At 47.9% G+C, this 25222-nt stretch overlaps 1 protein-coding gene across 1 annotated transcript in view; it reads left to right on the top strand.

The window, feature by feature from the left end:
* GALNT14 (polypeptide N-acetylgalactosaminyltransferase 14) overlaps nucleotides 1-23847 on the top strand; it is a 99020-nt gene extending 75173 nt beyond the window's left edge. The window contains exons 10-15 of the mRNA XM_066546184.1: nucleotides 3934-4060; nucleotides 7049-7141; nucleotides 8869-8952; nucleotides 10061-10205; nucleotides 17784-17903; nucleotides 18861-23847. Of these exons, the coding sequence (XP_066402281.1) occupies nucleotides 3934-4060; nucleotides 7049-7141; nucleotides 8869-8952; nucleotides 10061-10205; nucleotides 17784-17903; nucleotides 18861-19019 (728 nt within the window). The 3' untranslated portion in view covers nucleotides 19020-23847. The remainder of the gene's footprint in view (nucleotides 1-3933; nucleotides 4061-7048; nucleotides 7142-8868; nucleotides 8953-10060; nucleotides 10206-17783; nucleotides 17904-18860) is intronic.
* Nucleotides 23848-25222: the final 1375 nt, after the last annotated feature.

The following is a 25222-nucleotide window of genomic DNA, read 5'->3' as shown; positions in this document are numbered from 1 at the left end:
TACATGCAGCCTTCTATTCCTTCCTGGTCTTATTTTCTCCTTAATAGAGCAAAGAATTTGTCTTAATCCATTAATGACTGCATTTCTAAGCTATGAACTGAGGTATCAGTCCTTCCTTGAATTGGCAGAGTACCTGAAACTGTAGCTCCATCAGCATGCAGCAAACAGGTGGCAGAGTACCAGGGCTGCTTATCCATTCCTGTATCCCTGGGTGGCTGAGAGCTGCCCAGCTCTCTCTGATCCTGTCACTTTTCCTGCACCAAAAAAAAAGGGTTGAGCTCACTTAAATTCCGTGATCTCTGGCCCTTATCATGGGACAAGAGGGACATAAAGAAATCTGCAAGCACACTTGAGAGGGCACATGAAAGAGGTAACAGCCTGTCCCTTGTCTCCTTGTCCAGCAGAGCTGGATGGGGCTGTGCTGTTCTCTCTTTGAAGCTGCAGTGATGCTGTGGATCAGAACAACAGACTGTACCCAGGAAAGAAGGGGGAGGCACTCAGTGTCAGGCAGACAGATCAGAACCTGGCTTTAATAGCTTTGCACCTCTGGGGAGTGGGGCTAGCCAGGAAGGAAGGCTCTTGTGTCTCCACACACACAGCCATGCTGTCACTCATCCAGGGGAGCAGATGCTGCTGCCTTGCAGTAATCCATCCACTGCCTGGCACTGGTGTTTCCTTCACATGCCTTGTCCCTCTGGATATATTTTATTTATTTCTATCTTGTTATGCAGTAGGAATCTCACTCTTTCTGCCACCTGTTTGCTGCTTTCTCTCTGTCTTGTCTTTGAAGTGGCCCAAAGTATCTGAGTGGGGTGGCTGTGAGGAAACCTGGGAAGGGAGTGGCAGCCCTTCCACCTTCCCTGCTGGATCAATAGCCCAAACAAAGCATTCAGGAAGGGAACTGGACAGGAGAAGAGCAGGAGAGGAGCTGCCATGCTGTGCCTGACCTGCTGCCTGTCTGTGCCCATCATTTGTCTGTGACAGCAGCCAGCAGGAGCTGCTCCTGGGAGATGAGCAGTGGCAGGACAGCCTGCTCCTGGGAGAAGCTCCATCCTGGCAGCTTGTCCCGTGCCCTCTAACAGCAGGCATTGTGCTCTTGTGACCCATCCTGCAGAGGAGAGGTTTCCCTTGCTGGTGCTATGCCCTAGCAGGCTGGTCCTGACCAAACATGCACTGGCAGTGCTGCAGGGGTACCACGGCCTCCTGTGACAGAGGAAAGCAAAATCAAGGTTAACATTGTGACAGCAAAGTGCAGGTCTGCTTAGCAGCAGGGCAGATCCCATCTTGCCCATTTTCCTGGGAGCAGAAGCCCAGGAAATGGGCAAGAAGCCCAAGAATGCCTGGCTCACAGCTCCACCTCCTGCAGGTGCAGCAGTGGAGGGCAGAGTGTCCCATCAGGCAGAACAAAAGTGAATGTGTTTGCCTTTGAAGGAGGACCCCATAGGTGTTTTGTATCTTCAATTTACTGAATTCTCTGTAGATGAGTAAGGGCAAGAAGGACTTGCAGGCCAGCAAGAAGTGCTAGAGGTATTTTGCTGAATGAAGGCCAAGTCCAGCACACCCCAACATGTACTGCTCACACCCCCTCCTGGGGGTCACCTGGAGTGGCCATGTGCACTGGCAGCATCTCCTGAGGGTCAGGGGAAGCATGCTGTTGGTTCCTGCTCCCCTGGCTCCTCTGAGCTGACCCTCTACCATGCTTTAGTTGGTGCTTCACTCTGCTTTCCCTTGGGACACTTGGGTCTTGGCTGCCTGTCTGGAGATCTTGTTTGTGACCTGCCATCGATGGCTCCATGGGTGATCCCTCCCTGTGGAAATCTGAGTTTTTATTGTTTCTGCTGTACCTGGAGCAGGCTCTGCAGGGTGCAGAGAGCTCAGACTCCTCAGCATCTCCTGTGTGCTGTGTCCTCATTCCAGTTCACAATACGCAGGGATGGCCTCTTCACTAGGCTTTGAAAAGCCAGGCAAGGACTGAATGGTGTGAGTCTTTCAGCACACCAGGGAGCTGCTCTTCTCCCAGGCTGAGCAGAAGGAGCAGAGGAGGGGAAGGCAGCTTGCAGCAGCCACTCTGTGCTCCACAGCTGCTCAGCTGGTTGTCCCCTTGTATTGGGTGCCCTTGTGACTGACACAGCAGAGCCAGCAGAGTGGCCAGTGCTGTGACACACAGACAAGTGACAGCAGCAGGCCAGTGCTGTGACACACAGACAAGTGACAGCAGTGAGGAGAACTGAGAGCAGCAGCAGCAGCTTAGAGAGTGGCCATATCCTGCCATAATCTCATTTCCCTGCAGCTGTGATGAAGCCTGCTCCCAGTATAGCACCAGGACATGGCACAAGGGCACATTTTATTGGCCTCTTAATACCCAGCACTGGGGAAAGTGGTGAGGCTCCAGCTGCTGTTGGCAGCTCTTGCATGTAAACACGGCAGTAAAGGGAAGGGGAGGGAGTTTCTGGGAAGGAATACTGCTCCCTGCTGTGCTTTCCCACCCCTGCCATTGCTTGTCCCTGCTGCCAGGGCCAGCTGCTGGGGACGGGACCAAAGCCTTGAATTTTGGATCCAGGCATCGAGGCAAGAAGGCTTTGCAGCTGTGTCAGCCTTCCCTTTCCTTCAGCTCAGGAGCAGGCGGGTGTGCTGGGAGCGGGATGGGAGCAACGTGGACCTGGCTCCCACCTCTGCAGCAGCTCAGGGCTGAGCCCTGTGTGTTCAGAGGGCTTTGGATGTCCAGGCTCCAATTGGCCTTTGCCTCCCTGAAGCTGTCAGCTGTTCTTGGAGGGATGGAAGCTTTCTGAACCCTTGGAGGAGGAGGAGGCCTGTTGGCACTGCCCCATTCCTGCCACAGGTGCTTGTCTTGCCAGCATCCGACCTGGGGACAAGTCATCCTTGTGCTGGCATACATGAGGGGACTGCTGGGACAAAGACAATGGGTGTTCTCCTGTCTTATTTCTGTAGTTAAATGGGGGAGGGCGTGTGTGAAAAGGAATTACTAGTTTTGCAGTAGATACATGCTACATATAGCTCTGCACTGTCAACAGATGATAAAATAGGACTCGGAGAACTGCAGAAGCCTTTTCATTTTAATTTCATTTCTTTTCCACGCTGGTACTGTCTGACAATAGAGCTACAGATTCATAGCTTCATAAGCATCAGGAGCAGATGGACCCATTAGAACAGCCATGCTGCTTACCCTTCCTACCTCATCCAGCTCCCTGCCAAGAGCTTTATAACTTCTGCTGTCAGTTGTGCCACAGGCTCATTTTCCTTGAGAAGGGCCCTGTGGGCCAGCCACAGAGTGGCTTGGAGTGACTGGGAGACATTTCCCATACTGACAACTTACCCAGATTTTTGGGATAATGCCTCCCACCGCTGACCTTTGCTTGTGTGAAGGTGTGTGCCTTACTTGATTGCAGCATTGGCACTCAAGGCCCAGAGTACCTGGGCAGGGTGAGCTCCCGTCCATTTTGGGACAGGCAGTGGATGCACAGCTCTCTGTCCACTTTGCAGAGTCAGTGGTGGGCTCATAAAGATAATGACAGGAGTAGTCATTAATGGAGAGAATTCATAGCTCCTCCTGGTGAACTTGAGAGCCCTTTGGAGGGAAGTGACTCTGAAACAGGCAGTGCAGGAGTAATGAGGGAGGCACAAAACTGGCGAGAGGATTCTGCAGTGTATGAAAAGGGACCTGCTTATGGTCCCACATTGTGAGAGCATTGTGATTGCACCTGCTGTGCTGGAGGCAGGTTTCAAGTGCACTGACTTCAAACAGCTTGCAAAGAAGCTTTGAAATGTGCTTTTAAGGCCGTTGTGCCTAGGAAAGCCAGTCTGGTAATTGATTTACCCCAGTTTAATGTTGCAGAGGATGAAGTAAGAGCTAACATCAGGATTCAGACTGCTCTAGGACAGAAAGACAAAGTGCTGAAGCTGCTTCTCTTACAGAAATCTCTTTCCGTGTGTGGATGTGTGGAGGGAGCCTGGAAATCATCCCCTGCAGCCGTGTTGGGCACGTCTTTAGGAAGAAACATCCCTACGTCTTTCCAGAGGGAAATGCCAATACATACATCAAGTAAGTGGTTTGTACTTACTTTGTTTTGTTTTGTTTTTTTTTGTTTTTGGTTTGTTTTTTTTTTTGTGAATTAGCTTTGTAGAGAGAGAGGGGAGCAGAGAAGACAGGCAGGAAAGTTTGTTAGGAAAACTTTGAAATATCCTTGGGCAGGAATTTCTTGAGTTGAAGAAAATGTAAGTCAATACAAGTGTCCCATAGGATTTCTCCAGTGTTGAGAATATGACAGAAATAGGACATTCATGTGGTAGATTTCATCAGCACAGAAATGGAGGGGTGGCCCCAGCACATCCCTGAGTGCTGGCTGCTGGGACACCAAATGGTTTGGACCTTGAGGTCACCAGAACACATTTGTAATGACCTGAAATGAGGCTGCCAGCAATGTCTGTCAGTAGCCAGTGACCTTAGCTGAGGGCTCAGTGTGGCTCAGCTGAACCAGAAAATTTGGTTCCCAGTGCCTCTGTGGGATGGGAGCCAGACATCTTGCTGGAGAGGGTGGTTCTGTCTCCAGGCTGGTGCTCTCTCCTGAGCAGAGTCAGCAGAGGGCTGCCCCATGGACCAAAGGGACTGCCAGGGCATACCAGCTGAAGGGCAGGCACCTCTCCTCACACACAGCAACACAGGCTGAATCAGCACTGAAAGGGCTGCCTGGAATGGGCAAAGATCCTGGAATGGGCAAAGATCCTGGAAACGTCAGGCAAAGAAGGAGGGAATCCAGAAGTGGGAATAGGCATGGGAATGATGATCAGCTAGTGAGGTCAGGAAGGATTTCCTCCATTTTTAGAGTGTGAGGCTGAACATTGTTGCTTAAGTGAATGACAGAGAAAAGCACTGGAGGCACTTACAGTAAATGCAGGGTTGTTTCTGAGCTAACCTGCAGCTGTGAGTGCTTACACAGCAGGCTTTCCTTTTAGTGTGGGCTTCCCACTGTCAGAAAGCAGCATTTGTGAAGACCCAGCTATCTGCCACAGGGCTACTGCTGACCCAGGCTCTCTGCAGCTTCCTCAGCCTTTGCTTGAGACAAGAGGAGTGCAAATGACACATCTTGTGGTGCTGTTCACAGGGGTCCCAGGACGAGGGAAGAGATGAGAATCTTGACTCCATGTTTCAGAAGGCTGATTTATTATTTTATGATATATATTATATTAAAAGAAAATGATATATTAGATATATTAAAAGAAAATGATATATCTATACTAAAAGATAGAAGAAAGGATTTAATCAGAAAGCTAGAAAAGAAAGGAAAGAAATGATAATAAAATCTTGTGACTGACCAGAGAGTCCAAGCCAGCTGGACTGTGATTGGCCATTAATTAGAAACAACCACATGAGACCAATCACAGATCCACCTGTTGCATTCCACAGCAGCAGATAATTATTGTTTACATTTTGTTTCTGAGGCCTCTCAGCTTCTCAGCAGAAAAATACCAATGAAAGGATTTTTCATAAAAGATGTCTGTGACAACATCTCACTAACACCTGTGATTTCCAGCCACACAGTGGGTGGAGCAGGAAGGGGATGGCCGTGACAGGCACAGGGCATCATCACGGAGCAGAGCACAAATTTGAGGATCACTAGGAGGGCTCTTGCTTTCAGTAGTGAAGCAAGACTACTTCAGAGGGGCCTGGGATGTGGCAAAACCTCTCCTGTCAAAACCGGAGTGAGAAGGTGGCACCTGCATTGCATCACCTGCAGGAGGAGCAAGGGGAGCTTGGATGGGAGCAGCTCTTGTGACTCCCTGCCAGGCACAGGCCCCTGGGGACTTGGGGGATGGCTGTGTCATGCCTGGGTGTGAGCCTTGGCTCTTATCCCTGTGTTTCTTGTAAACTCAAATGAGATCAGGAAGCCAAACAAAGGAGCCCTGCACGTTGGGCAAGGTTAGGTACAGATGTAGACACTGATTTAGTCATCTCTTGAGCAAGAGCACTTAGACTATTGCCTTAGAGAGAGAGAGAGAGAGAAAGGAAGAAGCCCATGAATCAGCAAGGAGCTGAGACTCAGTCTGGAGAAATGTACCTGTAGGCATTAGGAGCTGGGATGTTATTAACCTTAGGGTATCTATCAGCCTTAATGTTACAGTGTATAGACTGGGAGGAGAAGCAGCTCCTGGCAACCTGAAGCTCTGTAGCACTTCTATTTAAATAGAGGTGTTAGCAAAAAATATCTCCACCTTTCTGCCAGATACTGATTGCTTTTCCACAGAGCCCCTACTTCAGTGTGAGAGACAGCTCAGGCTCCAGCGCAGTGCAGTGCTGGCTTCTTGTGCAGAATAATCCTTTTCTGGGCCCCTGGCACTTGGCTGGGTCCAGAGCCTGCCCACAGCACCTGCAGCTTAGTGGTGTGGCAGCAATAGCTTGGAGGCACTGGCCTGCCTTGGAGCAGGAGACTGGAGAATTCCTCTGGTCAGGGCAGGGACAGGCAGATAGGCATGGAGCAGGAAATCCATTTGCAAGAGGAGTTAGAGCCATCTGAAGCCAGCAGAAGATTTGCTGATGTTCAGAAACCTTCTGCAGACACCTGGCTGATGTGGGAGAGTGGCATTCATGCTGCAGCACTGTGGTGGGGCCACTTTCTCTTTAAGTTTTGAATGCCTCAGTGAAATCTAGGAGCACAAAGCAGGAGAGTCCATTCAGGATTGAAACAAAGGAAATCGTTGCAAATCTTTGGCAAACTTTTCAGAGCTCCTTCCCATCCACTAAATAAAACCCCAGGCACTCCTGCCTTGGAGATGATGCTTGAGACAACCTACAGTTCTGAGTCTGGTGGATGCAAAGCAGCCAGCTGGGTTTGAAATGGTGAATTCTTCATCCAAGCTTTATTTGGCCCGATGTGTTTGGGGCAATGGGAAGGAAGGAGTACCTTCAGTAGCAGTGAGGGATGGGCTGACTCAGAGGGGGCTTGGGTGAAGCTGAGGCCGGGAGGAGGGCAGAAGATGGATCAGTTCTGGAAGATGTCCCCTTGGTTTCAGCGTGTCCCCTTGCCCTCCCCAGGAACACCAAGCGCACGGCCGAGGTGTGGATGGACGAGTTCAAGCAGTACTACTACGCTGCCCGGCCTGCAGCCCAGGGGAGGCCTTTTGGGAAGTAAGGATCCTTCTGCCTCTGCTGCCTGTGCCCTGCCTGCTGCAGTGGGTGCTCACAGAGGCATCCCCTGCTGTGGAAACCCACCTGTGTTGCTTTATAGCTGTGCTGAGAGGGCCCTCAGGAAGGAGGAATGATGAGGAGGACTCCATCGATATCAGGAGGCTAATTAATTACTTTATTAGACTATAATATTCCATACTATATTACATTACACCTAAACTGAATCTGCTAAGCACTCCACCCTGCTCACACTGCACAGAACTCGTGACTGTCACCCAACAGTCCCCACACATACACACCTGGCCCTGACAGGCCAAGGAAACAAAACACCACCACTGTGGGTAAACAATCTCCATGTTGCATTCAACTTTGGCACAAACACAGGCACAGCAAAGGAGATAAGAATTGTTCTTCCTTTCGCTGATGTTCAGAGAATGTGAAACCCAGAAATATTCTTGGGAAGAATTGTGCCTTGCTTTTCTCTGTGAGGAGAAATGTGGCTACATCACTTCTGCAGTGACAGTAAAATACTGGTGATAGGCATGTGCTGCAGCAGTGAGGTGGATAAAGTGCCAGTTTAAATGCTGTGCTGGTTTATTCCAGTGAGTGAACCAAACCCAGGTGGGGGAAAACCCTCTGTCCTGTCCTTGGCATTACATAGAACTGTAAAACCAAACACATCAGAGCTACTTCTGATCCCAGAGTCCAGAGGTGTTGGTGGCAGCTAACAGGCAGGAAAATCATAAAGCTTTTGGCCTGCTGATGCTTTATTGGAAGGCATCAAGTGTTTGTGTGCAGGGAATTTGCCATTCATTCTGTGAGGAGTCAGAAATGCCTCCCTTTCAGGAGTTCTGTAAATATTTGTGTTGCATTTCTCATTTTCACATGCTCTTCTTTGCCTTAGAAAGTTTCTTCAGACTCCAGGGAGTTCTGAGTCCAGACTTGAATTCCTTGTGGCCACTCTTCAATCTCCATGATGAATAATTTGAAGTCCTGGGGATTCCCCTGTTTCCTCTGAATTAATATCCTCCTCCCATCCATCAGCACAGAATGAAGCAGCAGCTCTGTCCTCTGCTTAGGGTATAGAGAAGTTGACCTATGTAAAAAGGAGGTACTGGAGGCTTCTGACTATTCCATAAAAGCCAGCTCATAACAGCTCCACAGGTGGAGGCTGGCCCAGGGAAGAGCTGGAGTTTTGAAAACGTCACTGTGCAGCAAATTTCCTCAACAGAAATGTTGTCCTGATTAATAAAAGAAAAAGGTGTTTCACTGTGTGATTAACTTCTGCTGGCTTACCAGCCTGTTCAGGTGCTCTTGCAAATCAAGGCCTCCTGTAGTCCTGCAAACCAAGAGTAACTTAGAATAGCAAACAGCATATTTTGATTTCCTAATATGTTAATGTGCTCAGGTAAGGGTTATTGCATAGTAGCATACATTTTTTACTAATAGTTTTTAAATGACTGTGCTCTTCCCTGAACCTTCTCAGCTCCAGACTCCTTGTTAAAATGACAATATGTCATCATGCCATTTTACCAAGTGAGACCTCCAAAGAGACAGAGATCAGAACAACTGCTCAAGCTCACACAGAGAGAAACCAGAGCTGCTGATGCTCCTGCGTTTGCTGCCTGTGCATTTCTGATGGGTTTCTCTCATCCTCCCTTTGTGGTGTATTGGGTCTCACCTTCATCATTTCCACTGTATCTCTGTGATGTATTTTCTTCCCACAGCATCCAGAGCAGAGTGGAGCTGAGGAAGAAGTTGAAATGCCACAGCTTCAAGTGGTACCTGGAAAACGTTTATCCCGAACTTCGGTACGGATGTGCCACCTCCACATGCATCCATCAGGCCAGTGGGATGCTCCATCCCTCCCTCCTGCCCCCCAGAGACATGGGCACCCCCTCCCTTGGGCTTCACAGAAGGGCAGAGGGAATTTTGTGCTGCACAGCTTGCCCACAGGGTGACATTCTGTGATATCTGCTTCTTCCAAGCTCTTTGCTGCAGGGCTGGTGAGGGACAAAGCATCAGTTGTTCCAATTTGTTCCTAGGAATGCATTAGGTGTCCTTCTGCCCTTGTTGTGGAACAGGTTGTGTAGGGAAATAAGAGAGTTTTCCTTACATAAGTATCCCAAGGCAGAAAATCCACCATAGCTTCTGCTGGGGTGTTTCAGTACTGAATGACTCCTAGTACTTAAAGAAGCACCTAATTTCCAGTCCTTTCACACTGTTCTGTGGCACTCAAGGCTTCTCTGTTGTGAAACCATTCACCCTAGGATTTTATGACTTGTATTCAGTTGGCTCTGCCTTGCTCCTAGCCCAATGCTTTTTGATGAATGTTGTTGCTTTTGCACAGACATCTTTTAGCTACCAATTTACTCCAGAAACCATTGCATTCATTCCCCTGGTCCCTATCAGGAGCCATCCTCAGAAAGGATGGTAAAGTTCTAGAGATACCTTCAGGGACCTGCTGGTGCAATAGCTGAGTGCAGAATCACTGTGTGAAAATGATGATTTATAGCCATTTTAGCCATTTTCTTACTTTTTTTTTTTTTTTTGCCATGTGTGGCGTTGCACAGCAGCATTCACAGGCAATGCCAGGGCTCTGTGACAGTTTGTTATAAAGTTCCCCTCTCCTGAAGGCTGCTCACAGCCTAACTCTGGCTCCTCTGTTGCCTGGTGCAGTTATTTATTTTTTCCTCTTCTAAAGGTCAGCCATCCGTCTCTGAGCGCTGCTTCTGCAGCGTCCCTGTCCACGTGCTGCTCTCAGTGCTTCAGTGTTGTGGTAGACCTTGCCACCCCTCATTTTCTGGAGGTGAAATGGTTCAGCCTTACCCCACAGATGCCTCCCTGTGCATGGGGCAGCTGTGCATGGGGCAGCTGTGCATGGGGCAGTACGATGTGGTTTTCACGCTGTTCCCGCAGGATTCCCGAGGAATCGCTCTATCAGACTGGGATCATCAGGCAAAGGCAGAGCTGCCTGGAGTCACACAAGTCTGAAGAGCAGGAGTTCCCCATCCTGAGCTTAAATCCTTGTAACAGCACCAAGGGCACAGTGCCAAAGGCACAGGTAAGATGTGTTGTGTATCCCTGTGGTGCTGGATGGGAAGAAGCTGTGGGGGCAGCTTCAAGATGATTTTCTTAAGGTTGCTAAAGCTCTGTTGGAGGATTTAGCCATTCTGCCAGTGTCTTTCCTTAGGCAGCCTGTCATTAAACCCTGGCAACTCCACCTGACCTTGGTGGAGGCCCTGGGCAGCAGCAGGACCTGGTGCAGGAGCCACAGGACAGCGTGTCCCACTCATCTCCGTGGGAGCCTGTGCTGAGCTCTTCCCACTGCCCAGGAACACCACGTGCTGCTGATCTGCACAGATCAAAGGCAAAGAGAATTATAACTTCCTCTCATCTCTCAGCCTTCTTTCTCTCAGAATGGACTGAGTTGCAGTGGCATTTGTAACTTCATAGTCTGCATTCTCTCAGTATTGGATTGCCCATTAAACTAGCGAGGATTTAATGAGGATGATCTCAGTTTTTTCAGTCTCACTGAGATGAGAAAAAGCTGTATGAATTGATGTTCTCAAAAGCACTCCCTGGGAGATTTTAGAGCCAAGAGCAGGCACATGTGCCTTGCAGGAGGGTTTCTGGAGCAAGACCCTGAAGATACACACAGCTTCAAAACTCACCTTTGTGATTTTGGGCATGTCAGTAATTTCTGTGTTCCTATCTATAAAACAGGGAGGATAACAATCCCTTGCTTCTCCATGGTTGCCATGAAATAATTCAGTAGAAAATGGTGTGGTGTGCATGCTTCCTCTCAACTGTACATCCTTAACCCTCATGGTTACATATTCAAACCAGGTAGCTGTGCATATAAAAAGCCCAGCTTGGGGAGATTGCTTAAAACACCCCTGATTTGTGTGTGCAAACAAAGCATGTCATTATGTGCATCTCTTTCAAATGCAGTTGCATGCCTGTCTGTAGGCAGGAAATTAATATCTGTTTCACAGCATGGCAAAATCAACAATGACTACTTGAATATTAGTTCAGTTCAGAAAATGTAGTTAATATAATTGCAAGTGCCACACAGTAGCACTTCTTACAGTTTCACTGGTTTCCATGTTCCCGAATAGGGGGTTTTTTTCTTCCACTGCTGTATGGACTTTTCACACAAACAGAAAGCTGGTGAGAGCAGGTCATCATGTTTTTCAGGGCTAGCTCTGCAGAAGAAAGGAAAAGTGTTCTAACAACAATAGCAATGTCCAGTGAATCTGCTGTTCTAAAAAAAAAAATCTGGGAAAATCAGAATGAAAAATGCTGCTGCAAGTCAGTGTAATGAAATGGTATTGGTCTTTCTGAAATACCAATTTGATGTGGTATTTTAAAATGAGAAATGTCATGCCAGCAAGTTGGATTGTTTCATTCCTATCAAACACATTTTGTTTTGACATTTCTGTGCAGTAAATTTTCGGAATTTTTCACTCCACGAACTTTTCATCTTCCTGTTCTGATTCTGCAGCAGTTTGCAATAGGTCAACACTTCCCACTGGATGGCAACTCTATTTCTTGTGCACATCCAGGACTAACTTTGCAAAGGAACAGAAAAATGCACTACAAACAGATTGCAGAATGACTGCACTCAGTACACAGCAGGAACAGAGAAAAGCCTTTTCCTTTTTATCTTTCTCTGTCTTTCTAGGATAGTTCTTTGTTACTTGTACCCATGGAGAATCGTTCAGATTAAAGCAGGATATTTAAACTTTTATTGTGAATGGAAACTTATATTTTAATGACTCAGTTGCCACAAGACCACCTGAACTTGTGGATGACGTGGCTGTTACAGTCACCAGGCTGTGTAGGATTGATTATGCAGCAGTCCTGAATGCTACTTGGTTTTGCATTTGATATACCAGAATAGAGCAATAATCTTCACTTTTAACACGCTGAAGTCACGTCTTGTTTACCCTAAGCTTCATTTTGTGAAAAATAGGCTTAGCTAAATCAAAGCTGTGCTTCCTTGGCACTCAGTAAGTACCGTGAAAATATCCTGGCTGTCCAAATTCTTTATTATCACTATTATAGTAGCAGTAATTTGGTTGCTTTGATTGCCTTTCTGTAGCTGTCTCCCTGCTGGGCTGCCCCAGCCCTTTACCAGCATTATATGCATGAAGTCTTGAGACTGGGTGTGAGAAGATCTGGGCTGTCATGGTTTGAGGAGAGAGGCACAGGAGCTGTCAGATGGCAATCAGCTGCTCTTTATTTTCAGTTTTTCTAGCTGTAGTGTAAGGGAAGGGTGTTGTGAGCCCTCTGGCTCACAACATCCATAGTTGGGGTAAATTGAGGCAAGTACTCTGTGGTAAAATCAGACTTACACCCTTAGCAGGTCTCAAAATACCTCCCTGGTGGTGTCTGGTGTTGGTCCTGAATTACTGACAGGGGCACTGAGGCACAAGAAGACCCCTCATCTTCGTGGAGGAGAGAGCTCTGTCTTCTCATCCTGGGGATCCACTTGGCCCTTTCCTTCCTCTGCAGAAGGCCAGGCAGCAGTCAGGTTGGGCTCTGTCCCTGAGGTGGCTCTCAGAGGGAGCTCAGGGTGGCTGTCAGGGGGCTCCTGAGTTAGTGACAGGCAGAGATGTTTGTGCAGTGCCCATGCCCAGGGCACAGCAGGCTCTGCCTGTGCTCCTGCCCACTGGAGCATTCCATGCCTTGTTGCGTCTCATTTGCTAAATGAACAGATTGATTTAGTTTTTCACAAGAGAAATGCATCTGAGGGAAAATAATTGATCATAATTTTGTCCTCATCTATCTAATGAAGATATGAATAGTTGGGTTTTTTTTTTTTCAAACCAAGTGTCAGTTGGTATTAGTTCATAGAGTTTGGAAAAGACATCTGACTGGGATTTATTTAAGTCATTAGCAGCTTCAGGAAACCTGACACACTTCAGATAAAAAATCTGAAGATGCTTTGACCTGGATATAACACACGTGTAAGCAGTTGCTGCAAGAGGAATGGAAAGCTCAGGCATCTTTTAGACAAGCAAGGAAACAGGGGAAAGGCTGCAGCATCCATTTCCTGAGCCTGCACCCCAAAATACCTGGGCTCGGCAGCTGAGTGGCTGCCATTGCATTCGAGTGGCATGACCTTGGCTCTTCTTGGGAAGGAAAGGCAGTGTGATGGAAAGAAAGGCAGTGTGATGGAAAGAAAGGCAGTGTGATGGAAAGAAAGGCAGTGTGATGACCTGCCTGGTGTGGCTTTGATGCTCATCCCAGTTGGCTTGAGGTCCTCTGTGTGCTGAGTAGATCTGCCCTTTTTCTGGAGAGCATTTAGCATCTGTCCAAACGAAGTGACCCTCCTGAGACATCTCAACCATAATCATTCTCTTCTGACCCTCCTCCCTTCAAAAGCCTTCGTTCTTCTCCTCCATGGGCATGACCTGCCCCAGCTGTAGGCTGGCTGGGGCTGTGGGAGCCAGGCTGAGTGAGCAGAGCAGGGGGCAGCAGTGTCATCTCTGCACCCAGGTTGTCCTGTGTCACAATACAACATGAAATGAATGACACTGGCACGCTGAGATGTCCAAGATAAAAAAAAGGCACATTTCCTTTTGGACCTTGGTATTTACAGGATTCTAAAAGTGACTGTGGATTGGAGGATGAAATTGCCGCCTCTCTAACTACACTGGTCAAACCGACAGTCCATCAAATCTCTCTTCCTCCAGAAAGGAATGCAAAACAATCATTATTTACATGAAAAGTATGTGAGAAACTCCATTACAAAAATGTAAACATCAGAAGGCTCAGAAGAACAGGGAGACAGTCCTGGGCACCTGGTGTACTTTGCTTTCCCTCTGCTGAGATGTGTGGAAGTGCCAGTTGTATCCCAGGGTCTTTGATGAGGGCAGCACTTCGGTGTCCTTTGGTGACTCGTGCCTTGGGAAGTCCTTCCCTGGGATTGTTAAGAAGATGATTGGATAATCAGATTGTTCCACCTTCTTCAGAAAAGCTTTTCTCTTGCTCCTACCCCTGCTTTAGGGCACGGCTGACCTCTCTCTGGGCAGCACAGGCCTCGCTGTCATGGAATGCTGGGCTCCCATGGGATTGCTCCTTCTGGGCTGAGGGGCTCCTTGCTCCATCTGCCAGCCAGGCTATGCCAAGCCAAAGGTCACTCTGGAAAATAATTTCCTCAGTTCACAATAATGCTGAGTAACAGTGACAGGTGCCGGCTCAGATGATGCTAAAGCCTTGAGAAACAGTCACAAGCCCCAGATGAGGGGTTGGTGTTATCTGAGGCTTTGAAGGAAGGGGGTTGCTGGTTGTGCTGGGCAGCTGGTCATGCTGTCTTCACCAAGTCCACCCTCTTCCTCCTGGCTCCACCACCCCTCCATCTGTGCCTTTGAAAAGGCAGGAAATCTTGTTTTACCTCATAGATCTGTTTTTCTTTGGCTCTGGGTCAGCTCTAAACCCTGATGGCATCTGCTCAGGCAATTCTGCAGCCCTGAAGCCAGGCTAGCTCCTTGCAGGGCTCCTTAGGAGTACCATGGGCTGCCCCATCCACCGCAACCTCTGCTGTGCTGGCCACGTCGGTGTGCCAGGGATTAGGAGATAAAGTAGTTCCTCATGGAAAAAAAAAAGAAAAAAAATGTAATCCCAACTCATAAAAATAAGGGAGGAGAAGGGGTAAGATAAAAAATTGTGTGGCCATGGGATGTATTTTAACTCAAAGTCCTTCATGGATTCTGTGGTGTTCAACTGACTTCCTTCCTCCTTCCCCTTCAAATTTCTTCATTTTCTGCATAATTTTTCTTGGCTTTCATCTAGGGCTGAAAGGGAAGAAGACATGATTAGAGCTGGATAAAACATTTTCAACAGGGCTGGCTTCCATAAAAAGCCATTCTGCCGAGATAGATGAGCTGTGTGAAAATCTGTCAGCTGAGATAAAGACAGTGGAAGGACAGCCTGGGGGCAGGAGGGTAGGATCCAGTGTCAGCTGTGGAACTGCTGCTGGATGTGGAACATCCAGCTCCGGAGCCCTCAGTTTTTATGATGAACAACAGCTTAGGGAAAATGGGTATCACCACCCTTCCTGTCCCATGGTCCCCTGCTGGATGAGGATGGCTCTGCCTTGAGAGGATGTGAATATTCTGAAGGTTTGAACATAGCCTGGCCTGGAAAAAAAAATAATGGGGAACCTCTGGTAGGAGCAGTCTTCTGTGAGATAACCTCAGTGAAGCAAGAAGGTTAAGATGTAAAACAAACAAACAAAAAAGTCCCATGGCCTGGGTTAGTTGGAGAATTCAGCATACACACACGTTACAGCATTAACTGGCTGCTGCTGAGGAGCCTCATGGGTGCAGCTTCAACCCTGTCCTGAGCTAAAATGACCAACAATTGGTTAAAAATGTAAAGCAGGTTTTCAAAGCAGCTTGTAGCAGCATGGGTGCCAAGAACAGATGTTGGAGCTTGCCCTGTAGGGTTTGGTTCTTCACAGATGCTGGACTAATTTGGCACCTGATTTCCCAGGCTGGTAGTTTACACAGCAGCTGACAGGTTGGGATGTCTGGGATGTGTTCACTGTGGGATCAGGTAAACCCTGCTCCATGTGACAAAGAAAAGTGGTTGCCAGAAGGGTGTGGATTACAGCTTTGAAAATGAATGCTTGTTACGTACCCAGATCCTGGGCAGCTCTTGCCGAGGAGCCTGTGGGCAGGCTGTTCAGAAAGCCAGGCTTGATTTCCATGAGCTGGTGGGGAATAGTGGGCTGAGAAGCACAGAGTATGAGGATCACAGTGTGAAGCCCTTGTGGAGCTGGGTCTGCTATGCAAAAGCATGTTTTCCCTTTCAGGTGGCTAAGAACCTGAATGAAAGTGGGATTTATATTCCCAGGAGCTAAATGCCTGTTGCTGTCTGTTTGGAAGCTGAGGAGAGGAGTTAGAGCTGCTGACTGTGACAAATAGCAAAGGACCAGAAGCGTGTCCCTGCTCTAATAACTCATGCTAATGCAACCCAAAACCTCCACCATTCAAAGTCAGGGGCACTGCAGGCATTCTGAGAGTAGGGCAGCCATTCTTCACATTCCCCTCCAGCACTCAGAAAGGGTTGAAGTCTCCCAGGAGCCCCGTTTTTCCAGCCCCAGCCTAACAGCCATATGTTTGAGCACTGCCTTCCCCTCCACTGCCCACACTGCTGCTCACATCACTTCTCATGGAGCTCTGACTTCTCCATAGCTGAGCTCCCAACTGTTCTGCTTCCTCTTGGCACCTTTTCCTTCCCAGCAGTTTCGGAGTTTTCATAGCCTGTACCCTGCTAAAACATCTGCCACGGCTCCTGGGGTCTCTTGTGGGAATCCTTGTGCTCCCTGGCCTTGCTGTCTCTGGCAGGGTTATTGCACTCTGATAGTGAAGCCAGCCTGCTGTTGGTCCTCCAGCCCTGCTCACCTGCCCTGCCACAGCTCAGAAACTGCTTTCCATCTGCTCCCACTGCTGCTCAGAGCCATTTACACAGCAGGAGCTGATCCTGCTTTGCACCCTGGATGGGAGCCCTCAGAAAACCCTTCCAGCCCGGCTCTTTCCAATTTCAAAGTTGATGCTCACAGAAAGTTACAAGCAAAACACCTGGTCCAGAAGTCCCTCTCCAGGGTTCTGTAAAAGCATGGCTAGTGGTTTCCCATCAGCCAAACCAGCTCTTGTCTGCTTGTGCACACACACAAATAACAGGGAGACAGACATCCCTTGGCTGGGATCCTCTCAGGAGGTGCTTTTGGGTAACAAGAGCACAGGTGAGTGATAGAAAATGTTCAGCTGGAGTAAACTTCTGTGAAGCACTCCTGGGCTAAGCAGTGTGTCTGTACATCCATGGTGCTTTGCCCAGTACATTTGCAAATCCTCATCAGCTGCTCCTCTTCTTCTCCCAAAAACATCCACTGGTGAAAAAGATGGTAATCCCAGAGATCTCCTGTTGTTTGGTAAGCATCACACAGGACAAAGAGTCTCTGCTCCTCCAGAGTTTATTTTTGAGGCTGACAAGCCGATAAAACTCTGGTGAACATGAAAAAGCAGCAAAAGAAAAAAAAAAACCCACCACAGCCCAGTGGAATGAGAGCAGCAATGGTTACAGCCAACCAGTTCAGCAAACCTTTGAAATTTGGTCCCAGTGCCTTGATAGAAAGCAGAGCTTTTCCTCTTATTTTTGTGATATTTGGGAACAGAACCCCAGGAGTTGCAGGCATTTACTGTGTATCACCTCTTGTCTCCCACTGACAGCTGCAAAGCATCTCTGCTGCTCTTCCCTGAAAAAATAGGACTGCACATTGTGTGGTTGGTAGTGTTCCTGCCTCTCTTCTGGTTTTTTTCCCATCCTTTTGTTCTCCAACCACAGCCCAGTTCTGGCAGTGGAATCTTTTGTATCATGAAACATGTTCTTCCAGCAGCTTTTGTAGACATTTTCTGGAGTACCTTTAGTCCCTCAATGACAGCTGCAATTCTGGGGAGGCTTGAAACATCCCAATGACTTCTCTTGATGCCTCTTGAAGTCAGTGAGGTTTGTGTTTGATTTTGTAAGGGGCAGAATCCAAGCCAAAGTGTTTTGTTTTCCAGGTAAAAGAATAGAAAGAATCGACACTGCTCTCTCACCACTTTTTTCTTTTTCTTCCTCTGTGCAGGAGTGGACATACACATACAACCACCACGTCCGCCAGCAGCAGCTCTGTTTGTCTGTGTACACCCTCTTCCCTGGTTCCCAGGTGCTGCTGTCACCTTGTAAAGAAGGTGACAACAAGCAGGTGAGCCCTTTTCACTGATCCCCCATTTTCTTTGGAGTTCCCTTTCTTTCATCACAGTGTTACTGCACATTAAATGGCCTGTGCTCTGACTTCATCTGGGAAGCACAGTCAATTTGGGAGTAGAGACTCTGGCCTGTTCAGCCCTTTGCCTCTTAAATGAGTGTGTTGATAAGGATGTCTATTAGTGAGGGTGGTGATCTGGACACTTCAATGCAGAAGTCAAACCCAAACTGGCAATTTAGTTCACATGGGCTGCCAGTCAGGCAGCAGATGCTAACATTTCCCTGCAGTTAATCACTGAGCTGGCATTTGAGCCAGTGACCTGGGGAAAAAGCTGTTAGTAATATATTATCTCCCTGAAGCCAGGCAGAGGCCGAGTTAAATGAGTGTGCTTCTGATGGGAGAAATGCTCAGCATGAGTGAGCTCTGCTTGGTGTGTGCTGTGGTGTTGTGAGGGTCCCCAGGACAAGGTGAGAGATGAGAATCTGACTCCCAAGTTCTCAGAAGGCTGATTTATTATTTTAAGATATTATATTAAAAGAAAATGATATACTAAAATTATACTAAAGAAAGAGAAAGGAGACATCAGAAGGCTGGACAAGAATGAATGCTAAAAACCCATGACTGACCAGAGAGCCCGACGCAGCTGGACTGGGATTGGTCATTAAGTAAAAACAATTCACATGCTGGGTAAAGAATTCTCCAGATCACATTCCAGAGGAGCACAACACAGAGAAGCTGAGGCTTCTCATCTTCCCAGGAGAAGAAATCCTGACGAAGGGATTTTTCAGAAAATACCACGGTGACAGTGTGGGTTTGGGGACCTCGTACTTGACAGCATCAGGCCACAAGGGCTTGATGGCAGCTGTCCCCTTGATGCTGGAGCAGTGCAGTGCAAGCAGGCTGGGCAGGGAGCTCCTTCACCTGTTTCTCCTGTCGTGTGTCTCCCCTCTGCAGCGCTGGGGCAAGGTGGGGTCGCACATCGAGCACATAGCGACACGCTTCTGCCTGGACACTGAGACCATTGGGGACACCCACGAGAGCATCCGAGAGCTGGTGATCAACCCCTGTGAGAGCACAGCCATGAGCCAGCGCTGGGACATGCTGATGTCTTGACCTGCTGGAGGACGGGCACCGGGACGTGGCCACGCGCGGCTGAGGCGGCACCGGATGGGGGGCTCGGATCCAAACCCTGTGTGCTGTGGGACAGCAGGAGAAGCATCCAAATAAAAATGGGACACTGCACTGCAGGTGGAACAGCGGATGCTGACCGCCAGGCGTGCAGCTGGTATTGGCCTGGTGATGGTCAAGGAGGAGGGATGGCAGACAAACCAGCCTGAAGTGTTTTAGAGGGCTCCTGCCATGGGCTGCACAGAACCTCAGTGTGCAGAGCATTGGTTAATCTCCCTGGAAACGCAGGGTAGAAGAACTTTTAATGCCTAAAGGAGACTTGGGCTGAGCAAAACAAGCATCTCAGTAGCTCTTGGGGGTTGAGGTGGGTGCACAAGGTGAGATGTGCCAAGGGATGCTCAGAAACATCGCCAGGGATCAAGTGGAAAACACTGAATTATTTTTGTACTTTGCTGTGAATGTTTCTGTCTTCTGCAGACAACATGGGTGGAGCTGTGTTGCACATCTGAATTGGTACCTGGTGCACGTCCCTGTTGTGTATCCAGAGGCAGGGCAGCCCTTGATGGCTGTGGCCAGGATCAGAGCAGCGAGTGATGGGGGAATCCTGCTCTGTGCTAACTGCACACGGTGCTTGTTGAATCTCCAAAGCCCAAGCAAACAGAGGATTCACTGTGTGAGATTAAAGGATACACATTTCTGTCAAGCTGGGAGGAAAGGCAGTAACGTGATTATTTCTCCTCTCTGAAGGCCGTGGGTCACTGAAAAATCCCCTAAAATTTTGCTGTGTGTCTCTCACTGCTCTGCTTCAGATCTGGACTAATTCAAATTTTCACTTTTCTTTCATAAAAGTAATATTTTTGGTAATTGAAGGTAACTGTGTCATATTTCTGTTTCCCAATTTCCAAACTACAGATGAAGGGACTCCCATAAAATGCTGCTACTGATGGAACAGTGAAGGTTTAATTTTTAATTAAAATTGGAGACTGCTCCAAGAAAGGAAGAGGGATATTACCTGGGTTTGCTTCCCAGTTACCTTGTAGCCCACCATGTGAAGTACTGAAGAAAAGGTTTGGGATTCCCCATTCACACCGGTGAGCAGGGTAGCCTGGGCCACAATGTACCTCTGTCTCCAAGTCACTTAGCATAGCCAGACCAGGCAGAAATTATTTCCTTTATTTTTATTTATTATCATTTCCCAGCTTTTGGAGATGTCTTTTACCAGAGATCATGCCAGGTGCTGCCTCTGTGTGGAAGTGGGGTGACTGCCTGAGGGGAGAGAAGGACAGACAACCTCAGGGAGGGATCTTAGGAATAGAAGGTCCTTTCCAGCCTGCCTTTCAGGCCAGCTGTCACTACAGCCACAGGTAACAGCAAGAGCTGTGCACACAGCTCTTGTGTAGTAACAACCCTCAAAGAGAACTTCCACAGGACTGTCAATGTGACTTAAAAAAAAAAAAAAAACATTGTTTCTGTCTAAAAATGCTAGGATTTAATGAAAATCCTATCTTTTGTTTCCTGTGCTGCAAACTGCAGGTGAAATACCATAAGCTTTAAGCCTTCAAGTGCTCTCAGCATCCCTTCTTGAATAAATTGCTGGCTTTCAGGATTTTACTGCCTCAGTTTCTCCTCCCTCAGTGCTGGGAGAAAGCCGTGTGTATAAATCTTCCCGGCTTTATAAGCAAAACTAGTATAGCTCTTTATGTGCAAAAGGTCAGTGGTGCAAAATGCTTTTCATGTGCTGCAGTGATTACTAACCTCATCAAGCTCCCTTGGTGCCAGCCTCAAGGGCTTCTGTTCTGAGAGGGCTGGAGCAAGCTGTCATTTCGTGGTGGGAGGTGGCATTGTTTCTGTGCCACCACTCTGCCAGGAAACAAAGGGGAGCACTTCAAAAGGAATGGACCCCTTTCACAAAGGAGGGCAGTGACCTTGGGCTCCTTTTTAATTGAACAGGGACATATCACATGTTCTTCTCACAATGGTGATGACAGGCAAGGGGTGGTAACTCCCTGTCTAGTGTGTTTACAAGGGAAGGCAGCTCCCAAGAGCTTGAAGCTTAACACGTTCACACCTGTACTGTGCCCACAGCCTGGCGCTGCCCAGCAGCTGGCAGTTCAATTCTGAAAATCCCAATTTCTGAACAGCTTGGCATGGGTTTTGAAGCTCAGCACCTGGTAGATACACTCTGAGCAGGGCCTCAGACCTATCTAGCTTTACTGTTTTCCACCAAAGCTGAAAATCTCCATTCTCCTGACAGCCAAAGCTCTCTAAACTGCTCTTTGCCTTAGCAGAAACAGCTACCTCATGTGTGTGCTTGGGCACGTGGACCCATGGGACCTGCAGGGATGTGTTCTAGGAAGGAGTTGTTTGACCAGCTTTGCAGCTCTCTTGCCTTTTGGGAAGCACAAATGCTATAGCAAACCCCTCCTATATTCCAAAATGTGTGTTCAGTGGTCACTGTGAACGTGTCTGGGGCAGTGGAGAGGGGAGCATCAGGCATGGTGTCCCTTACCAGGGAGCAGCAGCCAAGTTCAGCTAAGTCTCTTGGAGGCCCAGAAGCCACCACATACCTCACAGAGCTGGGGAGCAGCAGCACTTGTCAGACTGGTGATTGTGTCTCACACAGCCATCAGCTGTAACCCTTAGGCTACAGCTTATTTCATGCTCCAGGAAATGAGATTATCCCTATGGATCAGCAGTGTTTTCAGAGAAGCCTGAGAGTATCAGCCTGACTCTTGGGGAGCTTTATATAAAGCTGGCCATGGTCTGGCAGTCTCCAGAGTTAACCCAGTGTGGCATTTAGCAAATCTGCCTAACACCCCTGCAGAAAGACCTTGCATGGTGTCAGGGAAAAGGTTAACTTGCTGCTCAAATCCAACTCCTACCTTCAGGTTTCTTTCCTTTATTAAAATTCACTGAAAACAGATGAACTTTTCTTGCTTTGTGTTTTTTCAATGCCTAGACAAATGATTGCCATGCTGTGAGCAGGCACAATGTGATTGATTGGGATCTAGATGGGCTCCCACACCAGTGCTGCTTAAGCCCCAGCATCATTTGGTGGTAATGCTTTTTGGTAACATTTTGCACTGACTTGAAAGAACATAAGATAAAGCAGAAAATATGATTCTAATCCAGGCTGTTGAGCTTTGTGACAGCCTTTATGATCTCCAGGTAAGTCACTTCTTGTGCCTTGGGAAATTTAGATTCAGAGCAGGAAACTCAAGGGTGGAACTACTACTGGCTTTTAAAGAGCCAACTAATGCTATCTGAAAAAACCCCCAAAACACGCCAAAAAAAGTAAAAAAAAGCACATCCTCTCCCTCTCAAAGGGATCTCAAAGATCCATGTTCCCATCAGAACAAATCTGTCTGGTTTTAGTTGGGCTGGAGAAGTCTTGCAGTCCTTACATTGCTGCTTGTGTGATTTCTAGGTGTGTCAAGCTCATCTTCCCTCTGCACCAGTGCAGTACCATAAGGTAACAGCACAAATCACCTGTGCACAGAGCCTCAGGTTACAACATGTTGAGGTGGTTATCTAGTGGTTAAGAGGTAGAAACTGAATTGAAGGATCTTTGTTTATCCAGCAATGCAACAGCAAAATGAGGCTGGTGGATGAAGACTGGAGAACTGGTGGTGGTTCAAGACAAGCACAGCCCTGAGTGCTAATCCCTTCTCCTGCTTCTAGGAGTGGCTTGGGGTGGCTTACTTCATTTCCCTGCCACAGTTCCCCTAAATTTTAGTGAAGACCAGGTGTCTTGAAGAGAGAAAAAGCCAAGGATTATTTCTTGTTGCATGTAACACCAGCAGTGCTGGGCTGGCAGTCTCCATGGACCCTTTTTATCTGCCTACAGATAAAAAGGTTCAGATGGAGTTCATTTTCTTTATAACAGCCTGTAAGGTCCTGTGGTTTAGACTGGTGCCCAAAACAGTGTTGGTAACACACAACAATGTTTTAGTTACTGCTGTGCCTGCACAGTACCAAGGTGTTCTCCATCCCTCACTCTGCTGCCCATGTGAGCGGGCTGGGGCTGGGGGGAAGGACTGGGAGGGGGGACAGCTGGGACAGCTCCCCCAGGCTGACCAAAGACACGTCTCACACCATATGATGTGACTCTCAGAGGTGAAACTGGGGGGAGTTCTGCCACAGCAGGTCTCTGCCTGGCTGGGCATCAGGCTGCAAGGGGTGACTGGCTGCCTTTGCATCACTTGGTTGTTTTTGGGGTCATTTAATTTCATTTTCCTTCATGACTGACCTTATCTTGACTCACAAGTGTTTCTCCCTTTTGCCTTTCAGGGTCTCTCTCCCATGCTGCTGGGCAGGGAGGGAGGGAGCAGGGGCAGAGCTGCCAGGCAGGGCCAGCCCAGCCCCGTGCCCTAAGCAAACCAGGGTCAGGCTGCTGCTCCTCCTGGCTCAGGCTCTGATCGCAACCCTGCAGTGTGATCTGCACTGCTCATTTCAGATTTCAAAAGCTTCAGTGAAAAGCTGGGAGTTACTATTGTTTATAGAAGGGATAGAGGAAGCAAAGTCAAAGGATAGAGGTTTCACACAAGCAATGGGAGAAACTTCTGCTGCTCAATAATGTTCTGGCTAAATTAATTTTGAATGATCCAGCACCAGTTTTAATGTGCAGCTGTTTTACGTGGCTGCAGAGTTAAAGGAAGCCTGTGGTATGGGTGTCCAGCTTTTGTTGAGGCTTACATGCTTAAATCCAGTGGCATTTTTCCAGATTTATGGATGTTTTCCTGATGTCCACTGTTCTGTTTCTCACTGGAAGTGCCTTCAGAACCCTGTAAGAATAAAAACCTGTTGCAAGCTACTGCCTCTCCAACTGAGTCTAATTAAGTTTTGAATGGAGCTGCATTTTAGCACAAAGCTGACAAAGAGCAACACATAAATTTGCAGGTAAGAATGCTTCTTTTGTGGAGCTGGGGGCTGTTTTGTTTTCCCTAATACTGCTTGGTCACTAAAGAAACCCAAACTGGTTCTGTGTGATGTACAAAAGAAGCCAAGTCTGGGTTTTGCATAAGCACACATTTATAATTATCTATAATTAACTCTCCATCACAATGAGTGATGTCTGTCATTTTCCTGTGATTTACATAAAAAAGTGTCCAGACAAGGTATTGCTACTGCAGAGGGTTAAATTCAGTTGTAAAACCAACCAGACATCCAACCAACCAAAGAGAAGATAAAGGAGAAGGAGCACTGGAAGTTTGTATGTAACCTGATAGGTGTCATAAAAGAATGATATTGCAAAATTAGGACTGTTCCCGGGGTGAAAGGCTTAGGAGTCTGCAACTCAGTAGGAATCTCTTTAGGGTCATTTTTAAGAGCCCTAGTGACTCAGAGTTGCACCATGGGGACAGGTTTATAACACAGCACCTGAACAAAGTCCCCCCAGTGCAGTTTTGTGAAGGAACCCAAGGCTCTGCACTGCTCCTGTGGCCCCAGCTGTGCTCGTGCCAGGGGCTCAGCATGGACTCGGTGGTCCTGAATAACTCTGGCCATGGAGACACCTGATGGATCCATGTGTCTGTGTCTCTGCAGCAGGCAGATAAAAACCCTGCCTCCTCACAGCTCTGGAGAGGTTGTGTGAGCCTCTTCTAATGGAGATTGGCATCCTGCTGCTGTGATGGTATGCTGGCATTTGGCATGTTTTCAGAAGAATCAGCGTTACAAGCACTTTGAGCAGTTTTCCTGAATTCTGATCCTGCTGACAATTCCTGGATCATCCCCATGGACATCCAGCCTGTGTTATGTAGCAGAGATGGTTGTTTTCTCTGTGTGTAGTCACAACCAGATCCAAGGGTATTACTAACATCAGCTCTGACCCTCTTGGCCCAAGCCCACACAATTTAGATGGCTTTTCCAAATTTTACTGGACTCCAGCTGCCTGAGGCCGCTGACAACAAGGATGTGCAGCAATGATCATCTCACCAAAAGAAGAAGAACAAGGGAGAGAGCACTTCTAAACTTCATACTGAGGCTGCCACCTCCTTACTAATCCTTGGGAAGTTGACCTGGGTGGGGGATCTGTGCAGAAGGCAAGGTGAAAAGGAGGTTTCCTGGAGGTTTGGCAGTGGTGGGAAGCACTGGCTGACACTGCAGGGGTGAATGGGTTTACAAGATGTGGAGGCTGGGGAGTAACCAAGGACAATTCAAATTATTTGAGCATGAGAACATCTACACCC

This window comes from Molothrus aeneus, chromosome 3 (genome assembly GCF_037042795.1).
Source record: "Molothrus aeneus isolate 106 chromosome 3, BPBGC_Maene_1.0, whole genome shotgun sequence".
NCBI lineage: Eukaryota > Metazoa > Chordata > Aves > Passeriformes > Icteridae > Molothrus > Molothrus aeneus.
Note: the sequence above shows the minus strand (reverse complement) of the source record. Positions and strands in the feature narration are given on the sequence as shown.